Source organism: Centruroides sculpturatus, unplaced genomic scaffold (assembly GCF_000671375.1).
Source record: "Centruroides sculpturatus isolate CEXI.00-Female unplaced genomic scaffold, Cexi_2.0 scaffold4, whole genome shotgun sequence".
In the NCBI taxonomy this organism is placed as follows: domain Eukaryota; kingdom Metazoa; phylum Arthropoda; class Arachnida; order Scorpiones; family Buthidae; genus Centruroides; species Centruroides sculpturatus.
The window spans coordinates 669,636-686,981 of record NW_019384444.1 but is presented as its reverse complement, the minus strand read 5'-3'; the positions used below and the strand labels follow the sequence as shown (position 1 = coordinate 686,981).

At 31.3% G+C, this 17,346-nt stretch overlaps 2 protein-coding genes across 2 annotated transcripts in view; both read right to left on the bottom strand.

Moving 5' to 3' along the window:
• Positions 1-17,013, bottom strand: part of LOC111620289 (calcium uptake protein 3, mitochondrial-like) — an 85,389-nt gene extending 68,376 nt beyond the window's left edge. Inside the window, exons 1-4 of the mRNA XM_023362193.1 lie at positions 16,348-17,013; positions 12,738-12,879; positions 7,874-7,984; positions 5,668-5,715 (exon numbers count right to left, since the gene is read on the bottom strand). Of these exons, the coding sequence (XP_023217961.1) occupies positions 5,668-5,715; positions 7,874-7,984; positions 12,738-12,879; positions 16,348-16,572 (526 nt within the window). The 5' untranslated portion in view covers positions 16,573-17,013. The remainder of the gene's footprint in view (positions 1-5,667; positions 5,716-7,873; positions 7,985-12,737; positions 12,880-16,347) is intronic.
• Positions 746-4,984, bottom strand: LOC111620288 (uncharacterized protein K02A2.6-like). The gene has a single exon (XM_023362191.1). It carries the CDS (start codon positions 4,929-4,931, stop codon positions 915-917), a length of 4,017 nt encoding a protein of 1,338 aa, XP_023217959.1. The 5' UTR covers positions 4,932-4,984; the 3' UTR covers positions 746-914.
• Positions 17,014-17,346: the final 333 nt, after the last annotated feature.

Sequence of the window (17,346 nt, the reverse complement as noted above, 5' to 3'; positions counted from 1 at the left end):
TATGTTCTATCATAAATGTTTTCTAAAATTAATGATTTAAATTTAAAATTTAAATTGGTGATTTGCTTTTTGTCTTTATGTTACAATATGAGTCTATGATCACTAAGTTCTGGCTCTATGGAGGACTTATCACACACTATTTGACGTTGTCGGAGTAATCACACAGAAGTAGGCAGACACAGGTTTATTCCGAAATGCATACTGTCGTCATAATAAACCCATGTCTACCACTTCTGTGTGATTACTCTAACAACGTCAAATAGTATATGATAAGGCCTCCATAGAGCCAAAACTTAGTGCTCATAGACTCATATTTAAAATTTAAATTCTATATTATTCATTTGTGTTCTTGCAAGCTGAAAATGATTAGAATGGCCAAAAATGTTACTGAATAAAAAATAATTTTCATTTTCTTGATCTAGTTTGGTCTTTTAAATTACAATAGTGCCAAGTTCCACATTTTCATAACAAAATCAGTCTACCATGATCATAATACAGTAGAGCGTCATTTATCCGAAAGTCAATCATCCGAAATGTCAGTTATCTGAAAGAATTCCAGTTCGCAAATTTAAATTTTCACTAGTGCTGTGGCGCTGCAATCTTTGGCTATGTCTTGGGCTACTCAAATATTTTATGTTTTTGATACTAAATTAACTTCTGAAGTATAAATTTTTTATTGTTTTTATATTTTTCAATACATTTATTTTGTTTGTACAAAATAAAGAAATAATTTTTAACAATACAATAGCCACAATTATTATTTTAAAAAGTTTACATTAGGCTTAACAGGTATGTATTAACGTCGGAATTAGATTACGAAAAAGGATTGAAACGGATTCTCATGAACAGCTAAATCAACACGTCTTTATTGAAGTACATAACGGTGCAGAACTCTGCAGTGCGCAGGCGCGCTACTACATATATACATTTGAACTGCCATAGATGGCGCTGCGATACATAGCATCATCCCCTCCTAAGGAGAAGTTACAAACATAGTCTTGTAAGTATCTAGGAGTTTTACGATGTCTACGACTTGACTCTTGAGTACTAGAGGAGTCTGAAGTTAAGACAGTATCTGATGATGAATTTTTCATGTTGTCTTTCTGGGGAATATTTTCAACTATAGGATTATTTTCTTCTTCCCACCACAGCTGAAGAGGAACGAATGAAGCACCTTGAGATTCGAGGGATGAGGATGATCGAGATCTCAGTTGATCAATATGACGTTTCCATATGGAACCATTAGGGAGCTCAATGTTATAGGTAACAGGTGAAAGTTTCTGAATAACTTTACCAGCAACCCAATATTCTTTAGAACAAAAGTCACGAGCAAAAATTGTGTCTCCTATCATGAAAGAACGCTGTGGACGAACTACGTTGTTATCCGATAAGGTTAAAGGGCGCAACAAATCTAGTCTTGAACGAAGTTTTCTGTTGAATAGCATTTCACTAGGTGTTTTACCAGTAGAACAATGAGGAGTAGTACGATATGAAGTAAGGAATTGGAGGAGGGATGTCATTAAATCCTTTTCACGACTTAATTTTTTTAAGGACGACTTAAACGTTTTGATAAATCCTTCAACTGCTCCATTAGTTGCAGGATGGTACGGCGGAGAGAATGTCTGACGAATTCCGTTTTGTGCTAAAAACATTCTGAATTCACGAGATGTGAATTGAGGGCCATTATCAGAATGAACATGTAATGGAAGGCCATGACGACTAAACCAAGATCTAAGTGCCAGAATAGTAGCAGAAGAATCTGTGGATTGCATTATTTGAATTTCAGGATATTTAGTTTTTGCATCAATACCTATTAGAAACATTTTTCCAAGGAAAGGTCCAGCGAAGTCGATATGCACTCTACTCCAAGGTTCTTCAGGAATTGGCCATCTTAAAGTATTGGTAGAGGGAGGATTTCGATGGTATGACTGACATAAAATACATTCTTTCACTGTTCGTTCTAGATCACTATCAATGCCTGGCCACCAAACAATTGATCTTGCTAACATTTTCGATTTAACGATACCTTGATGTCCCGAATGTAATTCAATAAGAACATTTCTGCGAAATTTCTCAGGAACGAATATTCTATCACCCATAAATATTAAGTTTCCTTCTAGAGAAAGGGAATCCTTGAATTTAAGAAATGGCTTAACAGCTGTATTTACCTGATGCCAATTATTCTTGATGCACTTACGCAAAACATTGAAAAGTTTATCTGTACGAGATGCTTCTATAAAAGCACTATTGGTAAAAGGAAGGGAATCAAATTGCAAATTAAATAATGAACTTGGAATTGAATTACTAAAATCTTCTATGAATAGATCATTAGTAGTATTTCTGGAAAGGCCATCAGCTATGATATTAGTTGCGGAAGAAATGTACTTAATTGTATAATTATAATCATTCAGTATGATGCTCCATCTTTGTAGTCTAGCAGCTACAATCTCATTCTGTCCTCTTTTATCACCAAAAATTGCAAGTAAAGGCTTATGGTCTGTTTCTAGAATGAAATGACGACCAAGAAGATATTGTCTAAATTTCTTGATACCAAAAATAATGGATAGTGCCTCTTTTTCTGTCTGAGAATATCGACGTTGAGCAGGCGAAAGTAAAGCATTAGCAAATGAAATAGGACGTTTTACATTGTCGATAATATGGAAAAGAACAGCGCCGACACCAAATTGAGAAGCATCTGTAGCCAAGTATAATTCTTTGTTAGGATCATAATGTATGAGAAGTTTAGCTTGTTTTAGTGAGTTTTTTGCACTTTGAAAAGCAGATTCATGCTCTTTTGTCCAGATCCAAGAGCATCCTTTACGTAAGAGTTTGTAAAGGGGGTGTAGGTAAGTAGACAGTTTAGGTACAAATTTAGAATAATAGTTCAACATACCTAGGAACGAGCGTAGAGAATGAACATTACGAGGCTTATGAGCTTTTAATATAGGATCCAGTTTTGATGATAAAGGAGCAATTCCTTGTTTTGAAATATCAAATCCTAAAAATTTTACAGAATCTTGTAAGAATTTGCACTTTCGTTTGTTTAGTTTGATTCCTTCTGTTTCACAAATGGATAGGATCCTTTCAATATTACTCAAATGGTCTGAATGATTTGTACCAGAAGTAACCAAGTCATCAAAATATGGTTGCGTTTTTGGAATGGTAGAGAATAATTTTTCCATAGCTCTTTGAAATAAAGCAGGGGCAGAAGCAATACCATATAAAAGACGATTGCACTTATACAATCCAAGATGAGTGTTGATAACCACTAAATTTTTACTTTCGTCATCCAATTGGAATTGGTTATAGGCATCACTTAAGTCAAAGGTAGAGAACTTCTCACCTCCAAGTAGTTTCATAGAGATTTCTTCCAAACGAGGAATTGGATGGACATCTATTTGTAACATCTTATTCAAGGTTAGATTGAAAAGTCCAGCTATCTTAACACTACCATCATTTTTAACTACTGGAATTATAGGTGTGGCCCAAGCACTGTTGGATATCTTAGAAATAACTCCAGCCTTTTCTAACCTAGATAACTCTGCTTCAACTTTATCCCTGAGGGAAAAAGGAACTGTCCTTGGCTTCAGAAAAATAGGATGTGCATCTGGTTTTAACGTTAAATGAAGGAATATTGATTTAGAACATCCGATGCCTTCAGAAAATACAGTAGAATATTTGTCTAGTAGAGAAAGCAGATTAGAGTTTGTATGAGGAATCTTGGGAGTAATACTATTGATTTTACATGAGAGCTTTAACTCTCGAATCCAATCTCTTCCAATGAGGTTAGCATTACCATGACGAACCACATAAAGACGAAGTTTATGGCGAGAACGATTGTAAAGAACTGGTACTATAATAAATCCTAATACATTCAACTTGAAATTTCCATATGTGCAAAGAAAATGTTTAGACTCATGTAAAGAAAAGGATGATAAGTCTCTGTTGAAAGTGGATTCAGAAATGATGGAAAGTGGGGAGCCAGTATCAACTTCAAAACTAATGTTCTTCTTATTAATAGAAAGAGTGAGAATAATAGGTGGAACTGGTGTGGAGACATCTTGAATATTGAAAAGATTTAAATAAGATGAATTATCTATCTCTAAGTAATCATTTGAATCTTTGTCAGTATGAGATAGTTGGTGTATGCTCACATGAGAATGTTTAGTTTTTCCACAAACCCTTGCAATATGACCAAGAATGCCACATTTATTACAGGTAAATGTTCTAAATCTACAATTCTCACGGGAATGATTTTTGCTTCCACAAGATTTACAGATGTAAGTACTGGTTTTCTTTGTTTCAAACTTAGTTTTATCTCTAGGACTATTCTCACTAAACTCCTTCTTTCTGTTAGAGAACTTTGTGGAACGAATTTTAAAACAATCGTTTTCGAGTGGCAATTTATTGAAACGACCTGCATCAATCAGAGCTTGTTCCATAGCAATAGCATAATTGATCGCTTTCTGAAGGTCTAATTCCGACTCATTTTTAGCAAATAGATTTGAACGAATCCTAGGGTCGTACAAGCCCGACACGAATTGATCTCTTAAACGTGAAGCAAGGGAATCTCCAAAATCACACTTTTCACTTAATGATTTTAAACAAACTATAAAATCGTTAATCGATTCTCCTTCTTTTTGTACCCGGCGAGTAAAGTTCGCTCTCTCGGAAATAATACTGACTGATTTATTTCTATGGGACCTCATTATACTTTTTAAATCAGCAAATGTCTTCGAAGAAGGTTTATCTGGGAGACAAAGGTTCCTTAATAATTTGTAAGCCACCGGACCCATTTGACTAAGAAGAGTAGCCACCATTTTTCTGTCGTCGGCGATATCGGATGCTATAAAGAATTCTTCCAATTGTTCAACGTATTCATCCCAATCAGTATTTACGTTGTACGGGTTAACGTTAATCGCATTTGCCATTTTCGAATAAGGAAAGAAAACAATGATAATAAGCAATTTGGTAACTTACGGGTCGAAGGTTAAAAGTCTAGCTGAAGATAGCCACGTGTTGACTTCGTAGAATTGGTCGAGAAAAAAATAAATAAACTTCAGTATTCTTGAATAAAATTGTAGAAATATATTATCTGTGATCCACCTCATCGCCAGAATTGGTGTGTATTAACGTCGGAATTAGATTACGAAAAGGATTGAAACGGATTCTCATGAACAGCTAAATCAACACGTCTTTATTGAAGTACACAACGGTGCAGAACTCTGCAGTGCGCAGGCGCGCTACTACATATATACATTTGAACTGCCATAGATGGCGCTGGGATACATAGCATTAACATCAACGAAAATTCAACACAAAGCGACACACAACAGAGAAAAATTTCAGGATGGAATAAGTTAATATATTTTTTCGTACATAATCGGTTATTTGAAAAATAAGTTATCTGAACAACCCCAGTCCCCAATTGATTCAGATAAACGACGCTCTACTATATAGTTTTCATAAGCAATTATATGGATTTTTAGTTATTTTACAATTTACAAAATATTAATAAATTTAGATGATAATAGAAAATTATTTCTAATATATATATAGTCAATTTCTAAAATTAGTTAAAAATGAATTTATAAATATAAATTAATTTCACAACAACAAGAATAAAACAGCTTATTAAATAATTAAATATGATAATTAAACACTTACTTGTAAGAACAGAGAGTAAAAATAAGTATTCTGTGTATGATACTATTCCTATAAATAAATATAAATCTTTCTGTTATTTAAAAATAAGAAAAAATTTACACGGGTATTGTAAGCTTTAAATATATAATTAAGATTTTAACATAAAATTTTGTAATTATAATATGTAAGCATATCATTTAATTATTATTAAATATATTATGAAACAGGAAGCAGCATTTGATACAAATTCAATACTTTGAACTATCAAATACTACATAATTATAAAATTAACAAAAAAATAAACATTTTTTTATTAGTATTTTTTAAAACTAAAACTTATTTAATAAAATATTTTTTAATTCTCTTATATCTATCACTAATTCATCTTAAAATATATGAAAGTGAAAGGAAACAGTAAATAAAATACTTTTTATTTCTAAATTACTATAGATGGCCTCTTTTGGCCTCTTTGTGCTCTCTGAGCAGTAAGGGGCCTAAAACCACAAAGGAAAAAAAAAATTACTATAGAAATAAATACTTTTTATTTCTATATTACTACTATATTATTAAATCAATATTTATATAGAAATTATAAGAAATAAATGGGGAAAAAGGCAAACTGATTGAGGAATTTGGTTATAAGGAATAAATTACTTCATACATTAAATCAAAAACTATTTAATTAAAACAATTTCAAATTATCATAAAAAATATTGAATTTAATATAATTAAGGAAAAATCATTTTTATAAATAAGATTATATATAAAAAAAACTTTATACAATACTGAATTACAGAATTTGGAAAACATATATAAGAAACAATTATAATCAAATTACTTCATTCAGTAAAAGTTTCTCAGAATATATAGTTGTAGTTGTAAAAGAGGGTGAGAGAGCTGTCAGTTGTTTAGCTGACTGACTTAGCCCTTTTAGATAGGAAACAGAAAGAAGGTTTGTAGGTAAGGTGATAAGCAGCAAGAGGAAGTTAGATAGGATAGAAAAAGGAAGTGACCATGGGATCCATGGGCACCCACATCGCCTTTATTTAATTAATAAAATAAAATACAGTTATAGGATACAATAACAGCATAAACAATTACGAAAAATCCGTATAAAATAAATGGCGCAACAATATGCACAGTATACAGGATTAAGGTTTACAATTTAATATAAGGCAATACCGAACAATTAATGTGAAATTATATATGTACTGTACATAGCATATATGTTCAGGAACAGTCATTGCTATCTTCATCAGTTTCACTTTTCAATGTTTGGTGGATTGGACCATTGTCATTTGGTGTCTGTTGGTGCTTTCTGTAGTTTTAGTATTTGTGACCTAATCCTGTATGGCAATCATAAATCCTTCCATCTCCCCAAAGAGGCATCCCCAAGCTAGCCAGCTGTTTGACAACAATATCCCAGGTCAGCTGTAAGAATGACTGCCATGGAGTGCCTTTTGAGCACACAATTTCTTAATGGTGTCTATGCTTTTTATATGTTCTGTTGTGTCCATATGATGTGAGTGTAAGTTTAATATCATGCTACTGTTAGTCTGCTAGAGTTACTGCTTTAAATAACTGTGATGTTTTTTTGTTTTTTGTCAAAAAACTCTCGCAATGTCTGTATTTGTTTGTAGTGAAGGCTTACTAAGTCAATCAGGCCATGTCCACTATCTTTACATGGCAGAGTTAATCTTTCTATGGTGGATTTAGGATGATGTTTACGCTTAGTAAGTATTGTTCTGGTTTTTCTTTAGAGGTGCTCAATATCTGTGTGAGTCCAATGTATAACTCCAAAAGAATAAGTGAGTACTGGAACAACATATGTGTTTATTGCTTTAATTGTGTGTTTTGCATTTAACTGTGTTCTGAGAATAGCATTTAACCTATTTTCATATTCTTTAATTAATCTTTGATTTATTTGTTGTTGTTGTTATTATATTAAGACAGAATTTTCATTTGCTCTTCTCCAAATGATAATCTCATTCTTAATTGAAATTATTAATTGTGATTTTTGAAAGGTAAGTCTTTTTAAAGATAGTACTCTCTTGATCCAGTGTTAAGAAATGTCTGAACATTTAACTATTATATTTATCACATATCTCAATTATATAATTAACAAAACAGTATTATTACAAGCTAATGAATTATTTATTAGTTTATAATTACAAAGTCTCAGCTTATAGATAGATTAATTCATTATCTATTTCAATTTAACACTTACCATTCTCATGAAGTGATCTAAACAATGTTGTTGATCCTTTTCGCCGAGTTGGTGTAGTATTATACATATGTTCTAAATCCTTTTTTGTTAATTTTCTTCTCTTCATTCGAGCTAATTATTCAAGATAAATAATAATAATTATTATTATTAANATGAAGTGATCTAAACAATGTTGTTGATCCTTTTCGCCGAGTTGGTGTAGTATTATACATATGTTCTAAATCCTTTTTTGTTAATTTTCTTCTCTTCATTCGAGCTAATTATTCAAGATAAATAATAATTATTATTATTATTAAAATACCTTTGTTAAAATTTAAATCACACAAAGTTATAAGCAAAATATTTTTTTAAATTTAACAATATATAAATACTTAATTCAATGGTATTTATACTGATATTATTGATATTTATTAAAATATCTTGACATTTTCATATTAACAAATAATTACAATAATGAGTTTCATTATCATTACACTATTATCATCAAAATTGAGTATTAATGTTTAAAAAAATATACAAATTATGATAAATTCTAAAAAATATTCAAATATAAGATCATGCATGTGTGCAGAAATACAATACGTTTATTTCTGATACTCAATAATAAAAATAATAATAATAATAAATTGACAAATGCAGTAAGATTGCTTATATAATAGACATCTCTATTCCAAACACTCATAACATAAAAAATGCTCACACTGAAAAAAATCAACAAGTACACTCCACTCGCTCAAGAAATAAGAAAGGTGTGGAGGATAAATAGGGTATTCATTAAACTTGTTGTCCTCTCTTCTAATGGTATTATACCATATACACTATACAAAAGTCTAAAAATATTAGACCTGAATAAAAACATATACATGGCACTACAGAAAGCTGCAATATTGAACACTTCATATTGTTAAGAAGTTTCTAATGTTGACACATATACCAATAACTCAGAAGCTTAATGTAATACTTATTTCTGTGCCTTGACTTTAGTCCAGCATAGCACTTGGCACCAGTATCAGATGAGCATGACATTTGCAACATAATAATAAAAATTCACTACTGATTCCTAACATACTAGCATGCCAACTGAAAAAAACTCAAAAATTATTGGTCTTCTCTTTGGTCTACTGCTGTCATGAACAGTACTGATGCAGACTGGATCAAAGAGGAAAGCAAAGACAAGCAGGAGACATCTATTATGCATTCTGTTGAAATAAGTGCACAAGACATCCATTGTGTAATGTAGAAAGCACTGGACACCTGGTGTAGACAACATTCACAATTTCTGGTACAAAATATTTACATCTCTGCACCAGGAACTAGTTAAACATTTAACATATATCATTAACAATCCACAAGACATGCCAAATTTTCTCATATAGGGCATCACCTATAGGAATCCAAAAAACAACACCAAAGACCCTGCACAGTACAGACCAATTACATGTCTTCCAACAATTTACAGGATTCTAACCTCTTGCATTGAAAACAAAATATATGATCATAATGATGAACACATTCTTGCAGAACAACAAAAAGTCTCATAGAAAACTACAAAGGTTACTACTCAGGACTCCAAAGGGTACTACTCAGACTGTTATCCTACGGCAAGTTCATAAGCAATGTACATAAACAAAAACGTACGTATGGCATACACTGATTACAGAAAAGCATTTGACAGTCTCCTAAACACTTCACACCTATAAAATCCATCCCCAACTCATTAGTTTCCTTCATTTTATCATTCTACACTGGAAAACAACATTACATCTTAACCTCAACAACATTCATATAAAAATAAATCAAATATACATCAAGTGAGGAATTTTTCAAGGAGATTCCTTGAGTCCTCTATGGTTTCGTCTTGCGCTTAACCCTGCATCTAACACATTAAACATTAAATCACCACAGCCTTTCAATATATGCATCAGAAGAAGAGATTGTCCTGCTATTTCAACAAGCCTCCATGTTAAAAACATCTGTATGTGGGAGCATATCAGAGATATGGACACTTGAAATTTTCAAGGCAAACAGGGAAGGGAGCTTGCATTAATAACAAAGAAGAAAAAATAATCTCAAAAGCATGGAAAACATGCTTTGACATAATATGGTTACAACAATCAAACACAACAAAATAACACTATTCACATTATCACTTCATATATACAGTGGGTGATCGGTTAACGAACAATTCGGACTATGAACAAATCGAATAATGAACACTTTTGTGAAATGTTTTTATGTTCAGACAACAACAGGAACTAGTTAAACATTTAACATATATCATTAACAATCCACAAGACATGCCAAATTTTCCTCACAGAACAAACACAAGAAGAAATGACATAAAATAATGAATACTGGTTGGTCTTCCCTTGCCTTCAGGCAACAATTTGAAACTTTTCAAAGCGCGGGAGACGTTGACATCGACATTCAACCTGGTATATACTGATCAGATAGTATTCTTCCGAACTTTGAAACTCTCCCTTGTAATTCCAGCCTTTTATCTTTCTGACAAAGAATTTTTTTATAGTATTCCCAAGACTGTTGGGCAGGCACTCAAGTTTTGCGTTGGTTTTTATTTTCGAAAGGTGAGAGTATAATAGCAAAGGTAGAGAGTGGGCAGAAAATGTCTGATGATGCTGGGCAGTATGGCTTGGAACAGATCTACAGTAGGCCACAGTTCAATCTTATCTAAGCATAATCAAGAAGACTCAAGCAGCTAAAGGAGTAACAAAAATTACATCTGAGAAATAAAGAACATTGAAGAGCTCATAATGGAACCTGAAATAGATCTGATAATAGAAGAACGTCAAGAACTCTTGAATGAAGAACACCAAGAAACTCGGCGAGATATGTTTTCTTCTGAAAAAGAGGATTAAGGCCAATATCTGCTATTAAATCTTTTGAAGTGGGAGAATGTCAGAACAACAATCTTAGAATGGCATCCAAACCAGGTTGAGGTTAATAGGCTAAGGGATCTCTACACTTACAATGCTATTAATTACAAAATTATTACAAAAGTTGCTTCTAGCCCCTGGTATAATTAAATTAATTAAATTATCAACAACCATGAGGCAGATAATAAGGACTTATCACACCAATCTGCCTCACAGTTGTTGATAATTTAATTAATGCTATTAATTACTTCTGAAAAATTCTAAAGAGAGAAAAGCAATCGACATTAGACAGACTCTTTAACCCCCACAAACAGAAAAAACATGTCTAATAAAAATGCAAGTCTGTGTATATATGTTTTTTATTATTACATATAAATAAACGTAGTAAGAAAGTATATATTTTTTATTTTTTGGGGTCTCCAGAACGAATTAATCAAATTCCCATACAAACCTATGATAAATTGAAAATCGGTTAACGAACAATTCAGATAGCGAACAAAGTCTTGGAACGGATTATGTTCATTAACCGATCACCCACTGTCTACTCACTTATTCTTTTGGAGTTATACACTGGACAAACACAGATCTCAATGAACTCCAAAGGAAAACAAGAACACTAAGCATAAACAATATCACTCGAAATTGTTCATAGGAAGATTAATGTAGTTAACCTGCATTACAAAGAAATTCAGATATTGTGGGAGTTTTTTCACACAAGACAAGAAACGTCAAGATTATCAGAGGGCTGTGGTAATTTTTCCTTCTGGACAACATCCAGAAAGGGAAAATCACCACAGCCTTTCAATATATGCATCAGAAGAAGGGATTGTCCTGCTATTTTAACAAGCCTCCATGTTAAAAACATCTGTATGTGGGAGCATATCAGAGATATGGACACTTGAAATTTTCAAGGCAAACAGAGAAGGGAGCTGCATTAATAACAAAGAAGAAAAAATAATCTCAAAAGCATGGCAAACATGCTTTGACATCCATAATGTGCATAACATTATGCACATTATGCACATAACATAATGTGCATAATGTTATGCACATTATGGAATTCCATATCAAGGAATTCCATAATGTGCATAACAGCAAAAATTAAAAAATTAATTCAATTTGAGACAAAAATTAAAAGAACATTCCAGTATTCTAAATTCCCGATGAAGACCTTCAGAGTAGGTCAAAAAGGTTAGATGTTAGTTTTGACAAATGCTGTATTGTTTTGACAGGTTAGTGAGAATTTGTGTTGCTCTCATTTACATTTTTATATATATTTTTTGTAATTTTCATACATGTCTGGCATGTATATTTAATTTTTTGTTATATAATATGTTTAATGTATGTTTTTAATTAATTGTTCTAAAATTATTACATTCAAATTAAGCTGTTCAGAATACATTCCTGGTTTCATTCTTTTTAAACATAATTTGTTTCTTTCTTTCCTGAAGAAGGTCAATAAAGGTAACTAAAAACATTAGAGAATTAATAAATCTTTCTGCATTTTAACATGTTAACCGTCATCTGATGCACCGGCGGTCATACTAATTAGGGCCGTTCAGAGCCATACGACTGTCGGCGGTCAGAGCCAACTTGTGCGCAAGAGGTGCCCACTAGATGTGCACAAGAGGCCACCACTAGGATCTAAAACAATGTCTTACGAAGCCAGGATAATTTAACCTTGAGTGAAACTACATTGTTTATAGTGACGTCGGGCAGTCGTATGGTTCTGTACAGCCCTAATTAGCATGACCGCAGATGCGTCGAATGGCAATTAACAAGGTCTGAAAAGAAGTGTGGTGATTTAGTACAAGTGCAGTTACAAAAGAAATCATTTACAAATGTAATTGTACTAGGAACTGAAGGAAATGTTAGAAATTTATTTCTGGAATTCTAAAATACAATAGCAAAATGGAATATCAGAAACATTTTCTATTTCAATAATCTTAAAACTTATTTAACCTACTTACGTCGTGGATCAGATTCTGTAACAGATTCTAAAAAATCTTGTGGAGTCATGTATATCTGTCCATTATATTCTACTGAAGCAAATCTAATAAACCTTCGTTCACGTTGTGTCAAATGAGTTGTTTGTGATTCTTCAACTTTATTCTACAAGAAAAAAATTTCCATTCATCTAAAGTTATTTTTATATTATTGTATATATTTCATAGTGATACAGTAAAAGCTTGATATAACAGATCACCACTGAAGAAATTTGTCCATTATAATGAAAGTCTGTTTAATCACAATTATACATTTTTACAGATTTGTCTGTTATGTTGAAAAGTCCATTATTATTCAGTAGAATCACATTAGAATGGATCTTGATAATTAACATGGAGTAAATATATGCAGTTTGCAGATGTTTTCTCCAGGTCCAGAGGCCAAATCAATATATTTTTTACCTCATTTCAGCAGATAAGTTACTGTGAATATAAGGGGATTCTTCTATATATAGTAATAGTGACTTGTCCATTACTGTATATTGGTATTGTGGACAAAAGTCAATTACACAGTGGACAAAATTTCAGTTGTAAAGTATATAAGCCAGATTTTTCTTAAACTTGTATAAACAACATATCTATCAGTAAATCTAAAATATAGGGATAATCATACAGCACTGACCGTTACTAGTTTTTGCTACTAGAACTAGGTAGCAGCAGTTTATAGACATATCATTGCCATAGATCATAAGGCCTAACTTTGGGGACTATTTTGTTTGGTTATAGTTGTGTGAACTAAGAGCCAGAGGAAATGTTTGTTGGTTAAAATTTAGTGTGTCAAAAGTTATTTTCACAGCTCTGATTCTACTTTGGGGATAAGTAGTTAATTTCATTTTAAAATGTATTTTGTCTATAGTAATATTAGGTTAAGATAAATCATATTAGTTTCACAATATAAAACTATATACAATGTACAATCTCCAAAATGTTATCATGTTGCAGTTATCCAGTACCAACCAAATTAATATTTAAAGAAAGGTCTCATTTTTCTTTCTTTTCAATTTAGAGAAAAAGACAAAAGTAAAATGAATTGAAGCTAGCATGAAAATGATAATAGTTGAAGTTTCTGCAAACAGTATGATCCAACTACAAGTTGTTTTGACATTTTCAGTTCTGAAAACAAGATTAGCAGATTGATTGAGAGCAATCCAAGTTGGCATAAATATGAATATGGTCCTTCAGATGGGTCGTGCAAAGGACTTTCAACAAACAAATGGAAAAACAATTAGTTTTTTTATACACAAGGTCAGGATGACAAGTTCATTCAAGACAACTGGATACAGTGTATAATTGTTGGGCACATATATGTGCCGATTAAGAAAATATTTTGTATTCTATTTGTGACAATTGTAAGCAGTGAAGTTCATTATAAAGTTTTGTAAATTTATTCCTATGCTTTCCTATTATTTATTTTTTCAAATAAATGTTGTTATTGGTTATAGTACAACAGTACACTATTCTAAGTATGTTATCAAAGAATTTTATACTTTTATTTGCCTGAATAAAAATCTCTAAAACAACTTATATTATCACTAGGATCTTAATACCCTTTAAAATAGTAACTTGGTCAATACTGGATGACAATATTTGCACTGCCCAAATTCATGACTCTTAATTTTAGAAATAATTAGTACTTTAGGCAAAATTTTAGAGAAATCTTATTCTGTACTTTATTTATCTTATTTAAGTTATTATATTATTGTTGTAAAATCAGTTTTTCTCAAGACTTACATTGGCTATGGTCTAAAATATTAAAGTGGTCAGTATTGCAGGACTTTCCCCTAAATCTAATGATTTGTTCTCTTTTATGATCTTTTCATCACATACAAAAAATAAAAACCTAAACTAAACAAAACTAGTTGCTCAGAAAATGAAACAAAATCTAGACATAATATGAAAATCTATATCAAAAAACAATTAAAAAATGAATTTTATATTATTTTGTATTTATTTTTTGCAAATAAAGTAAATAAAATGACTATGATGAAATAAGTAAAATGGCAATGGCAACAAAAAAGTTTGTATTATATAATGGTCTCAGGGATTTGAAAAATAGCCCATAGTGACAGGAGTCTGTATAAACGAATGAATTTTCTTATAATTTTCCTATACTTTTGGCTGGACTGATATTAGCCATCTGTAATAACACAAAGTCCGTTATACTGAGCTTTTACCATATTTAAAATAATGGATATATATATATCCATATATATATAAAGATTCAGACACAGTATACAGCACCAGCAAGCAATAGTACAAGTAACTGGAGTTTTAAATTATCTATTTATATTTCTAAATTTATTCAATACAAGATATAAAAAATAATTTTCAACAATTCAAATATATTGTAGCAGAATATCTGAAATATGAATGTTATTACAAATTAGAAATCCTGTTTATATTTTTAAGAATTTAACTATCTCCTAGTAATAAATTATAGTAATACAAACATTTGTAAAGTTATAATTCAATGAATAAATTATTGTATATTTTATTGAACTAAATATTTTTACATAGTTTTTATTTGAATATGATAAAATTTGTTAGTTTGTTTAATATCATATGATGTCATACTGTAAAAATTAATTAATGTTTATAGTATACTATTAGTATAATTACTGCTTTTTTGTATCAAAAATTGTAAGTTAAATTATTTATTTAATAATATTTACACTTCTTTTTAATTAACTTGATAATAAACAGTTGAAAACTTCTTTCCCTTGTATTTTTTTCTCTTCCAAGGTCATTATTAAATTTATTTACTGCAAATAATACATGTATATGAACTTGGAAAAACAAAATTTTAGAAAATTACACATTCATAAACTCAAAAAATTGATTTTAAAAAATGGCATTATTTCTAAAATCAAAGTTTTGCTTAATGTCAACAAATAACTACTGTACATAATGTACAAATTAAAATTAAGTTCACAAATGTAATTAGTAATAGAATTAATTACGTAAAACAGTAAACACAAGTTACGAAATTAAACTAATTTTTACAAGTTTCCAATGTTTATCAGTATTGCATATTCTTTGACAAAATCACATTTTCTTGAATTGTTGATGAATTTTTGACAAGATTATTGTGCTAAATGAATCTTCTGTGATTCATTCAGCAACAAACAATTTTAGCAATTGCTGTCAATATGAAATTTCTCAATTATTTAATTATAAATTAATTTATTTTACTTAATTCAAAAAAAATTGTTTTTCTAAAGCAGAGTTCCCACATTGGTCGACATCAACCCACAAGAGTTGATATCCAGACCATACAATAGAAAGCAATTAATTGATTGGATTCACCAAGAATGGTCTTTTATACCCAGGAACAGCTAAGTCTTCAGTTCTCCCTAAAAGAGTAAAGGAATGTTTGGCCAGTCTGGAAGTCAACTAAATATAAATATGGAAAATTAATGTTATGCCTGTAATACTGTTAAATAATATTTGGTTCCAACATATTATAGCATCATTTGTTAAAAAAGTAACTTTATTTATAAAATAATACTTAAGATCTACATCATAGTCGCGATGAAAATAAAATATAGTTTTAATTTCAAATAAGAAATCTTACAGCATCTTGTCTGGCGTAAGTGCCTTGACGTGGAGATTGCTTAGCGTGAACTGTAAACAATGAGTTTCTTTTATCGGGTTGTATGTAATAACGAAGTGCACATCCTAATCCTATCGTTCCTGACACAATACACACTGGGTACACATATTTATTTTTTACATATTCTCTACTCGAACACGAAATTATATTAAAAAGCTTCCTCACATGACTCCTCCCTGCCGCCATAATTTTATTGGCATACTGTCAAATTGTTTACTTCGGATTTGTTTTATTGTGATATTTTTCTTACTATCATTTTGAAACTTCTACTTAAAACATTTTAAATTTTTCTTGAATATTAAAATTGTAATGAAAAAATTGGACTTGCTGTTTTTCCTATATAAAAAGAAATTAAAGAATTGGTGGAATAAGGAAACGTAACACTAGCGTAGCGATCTTTTCGGCAGATCTAAGAATGCAGGAGAGTTAACTTTCTCCACCCCGTGAGCATTAAGAGACCCCCTTTTTAAAATCAAAATAATTGTTTTCAGTCCACAATGAGGCGGCCGGATGGTGAGGGACAGAGCTCGACATATCCGAGAGGACTACCGCGAAAAATTTCCACGATTTTTCGATCGGCCCGGATTAGATCCCTGTACCACCAGAGCAGTAAGATGCTACCTTAACCGCTCGGCCATCCAGCCGTTCTTTTCTTTCGGTACTTCTGAATCCGATACTGAGCAATCTGTCAAGAGGGGTTCTTCCGGGAGAACTTTCTATGAAAACTGGTCCCTATTTAGGTGATAATTATATATGTGAAAAACTAGGAAAACTACATATGGCCAGTCCGCTAACCCGCGAATAACTCCACGTGTTTGGTGGTTTTTATCTACTTCGTCACTAGTGAGCGAAAAATTAAAGAAACTTATAAATAAATTATTGTTTTTCAGATTTGATTTCATATTTTATTACTACTTCTTTTATTTTGACGGCTGCCCCATTGTAGGCCTAACCGAACTA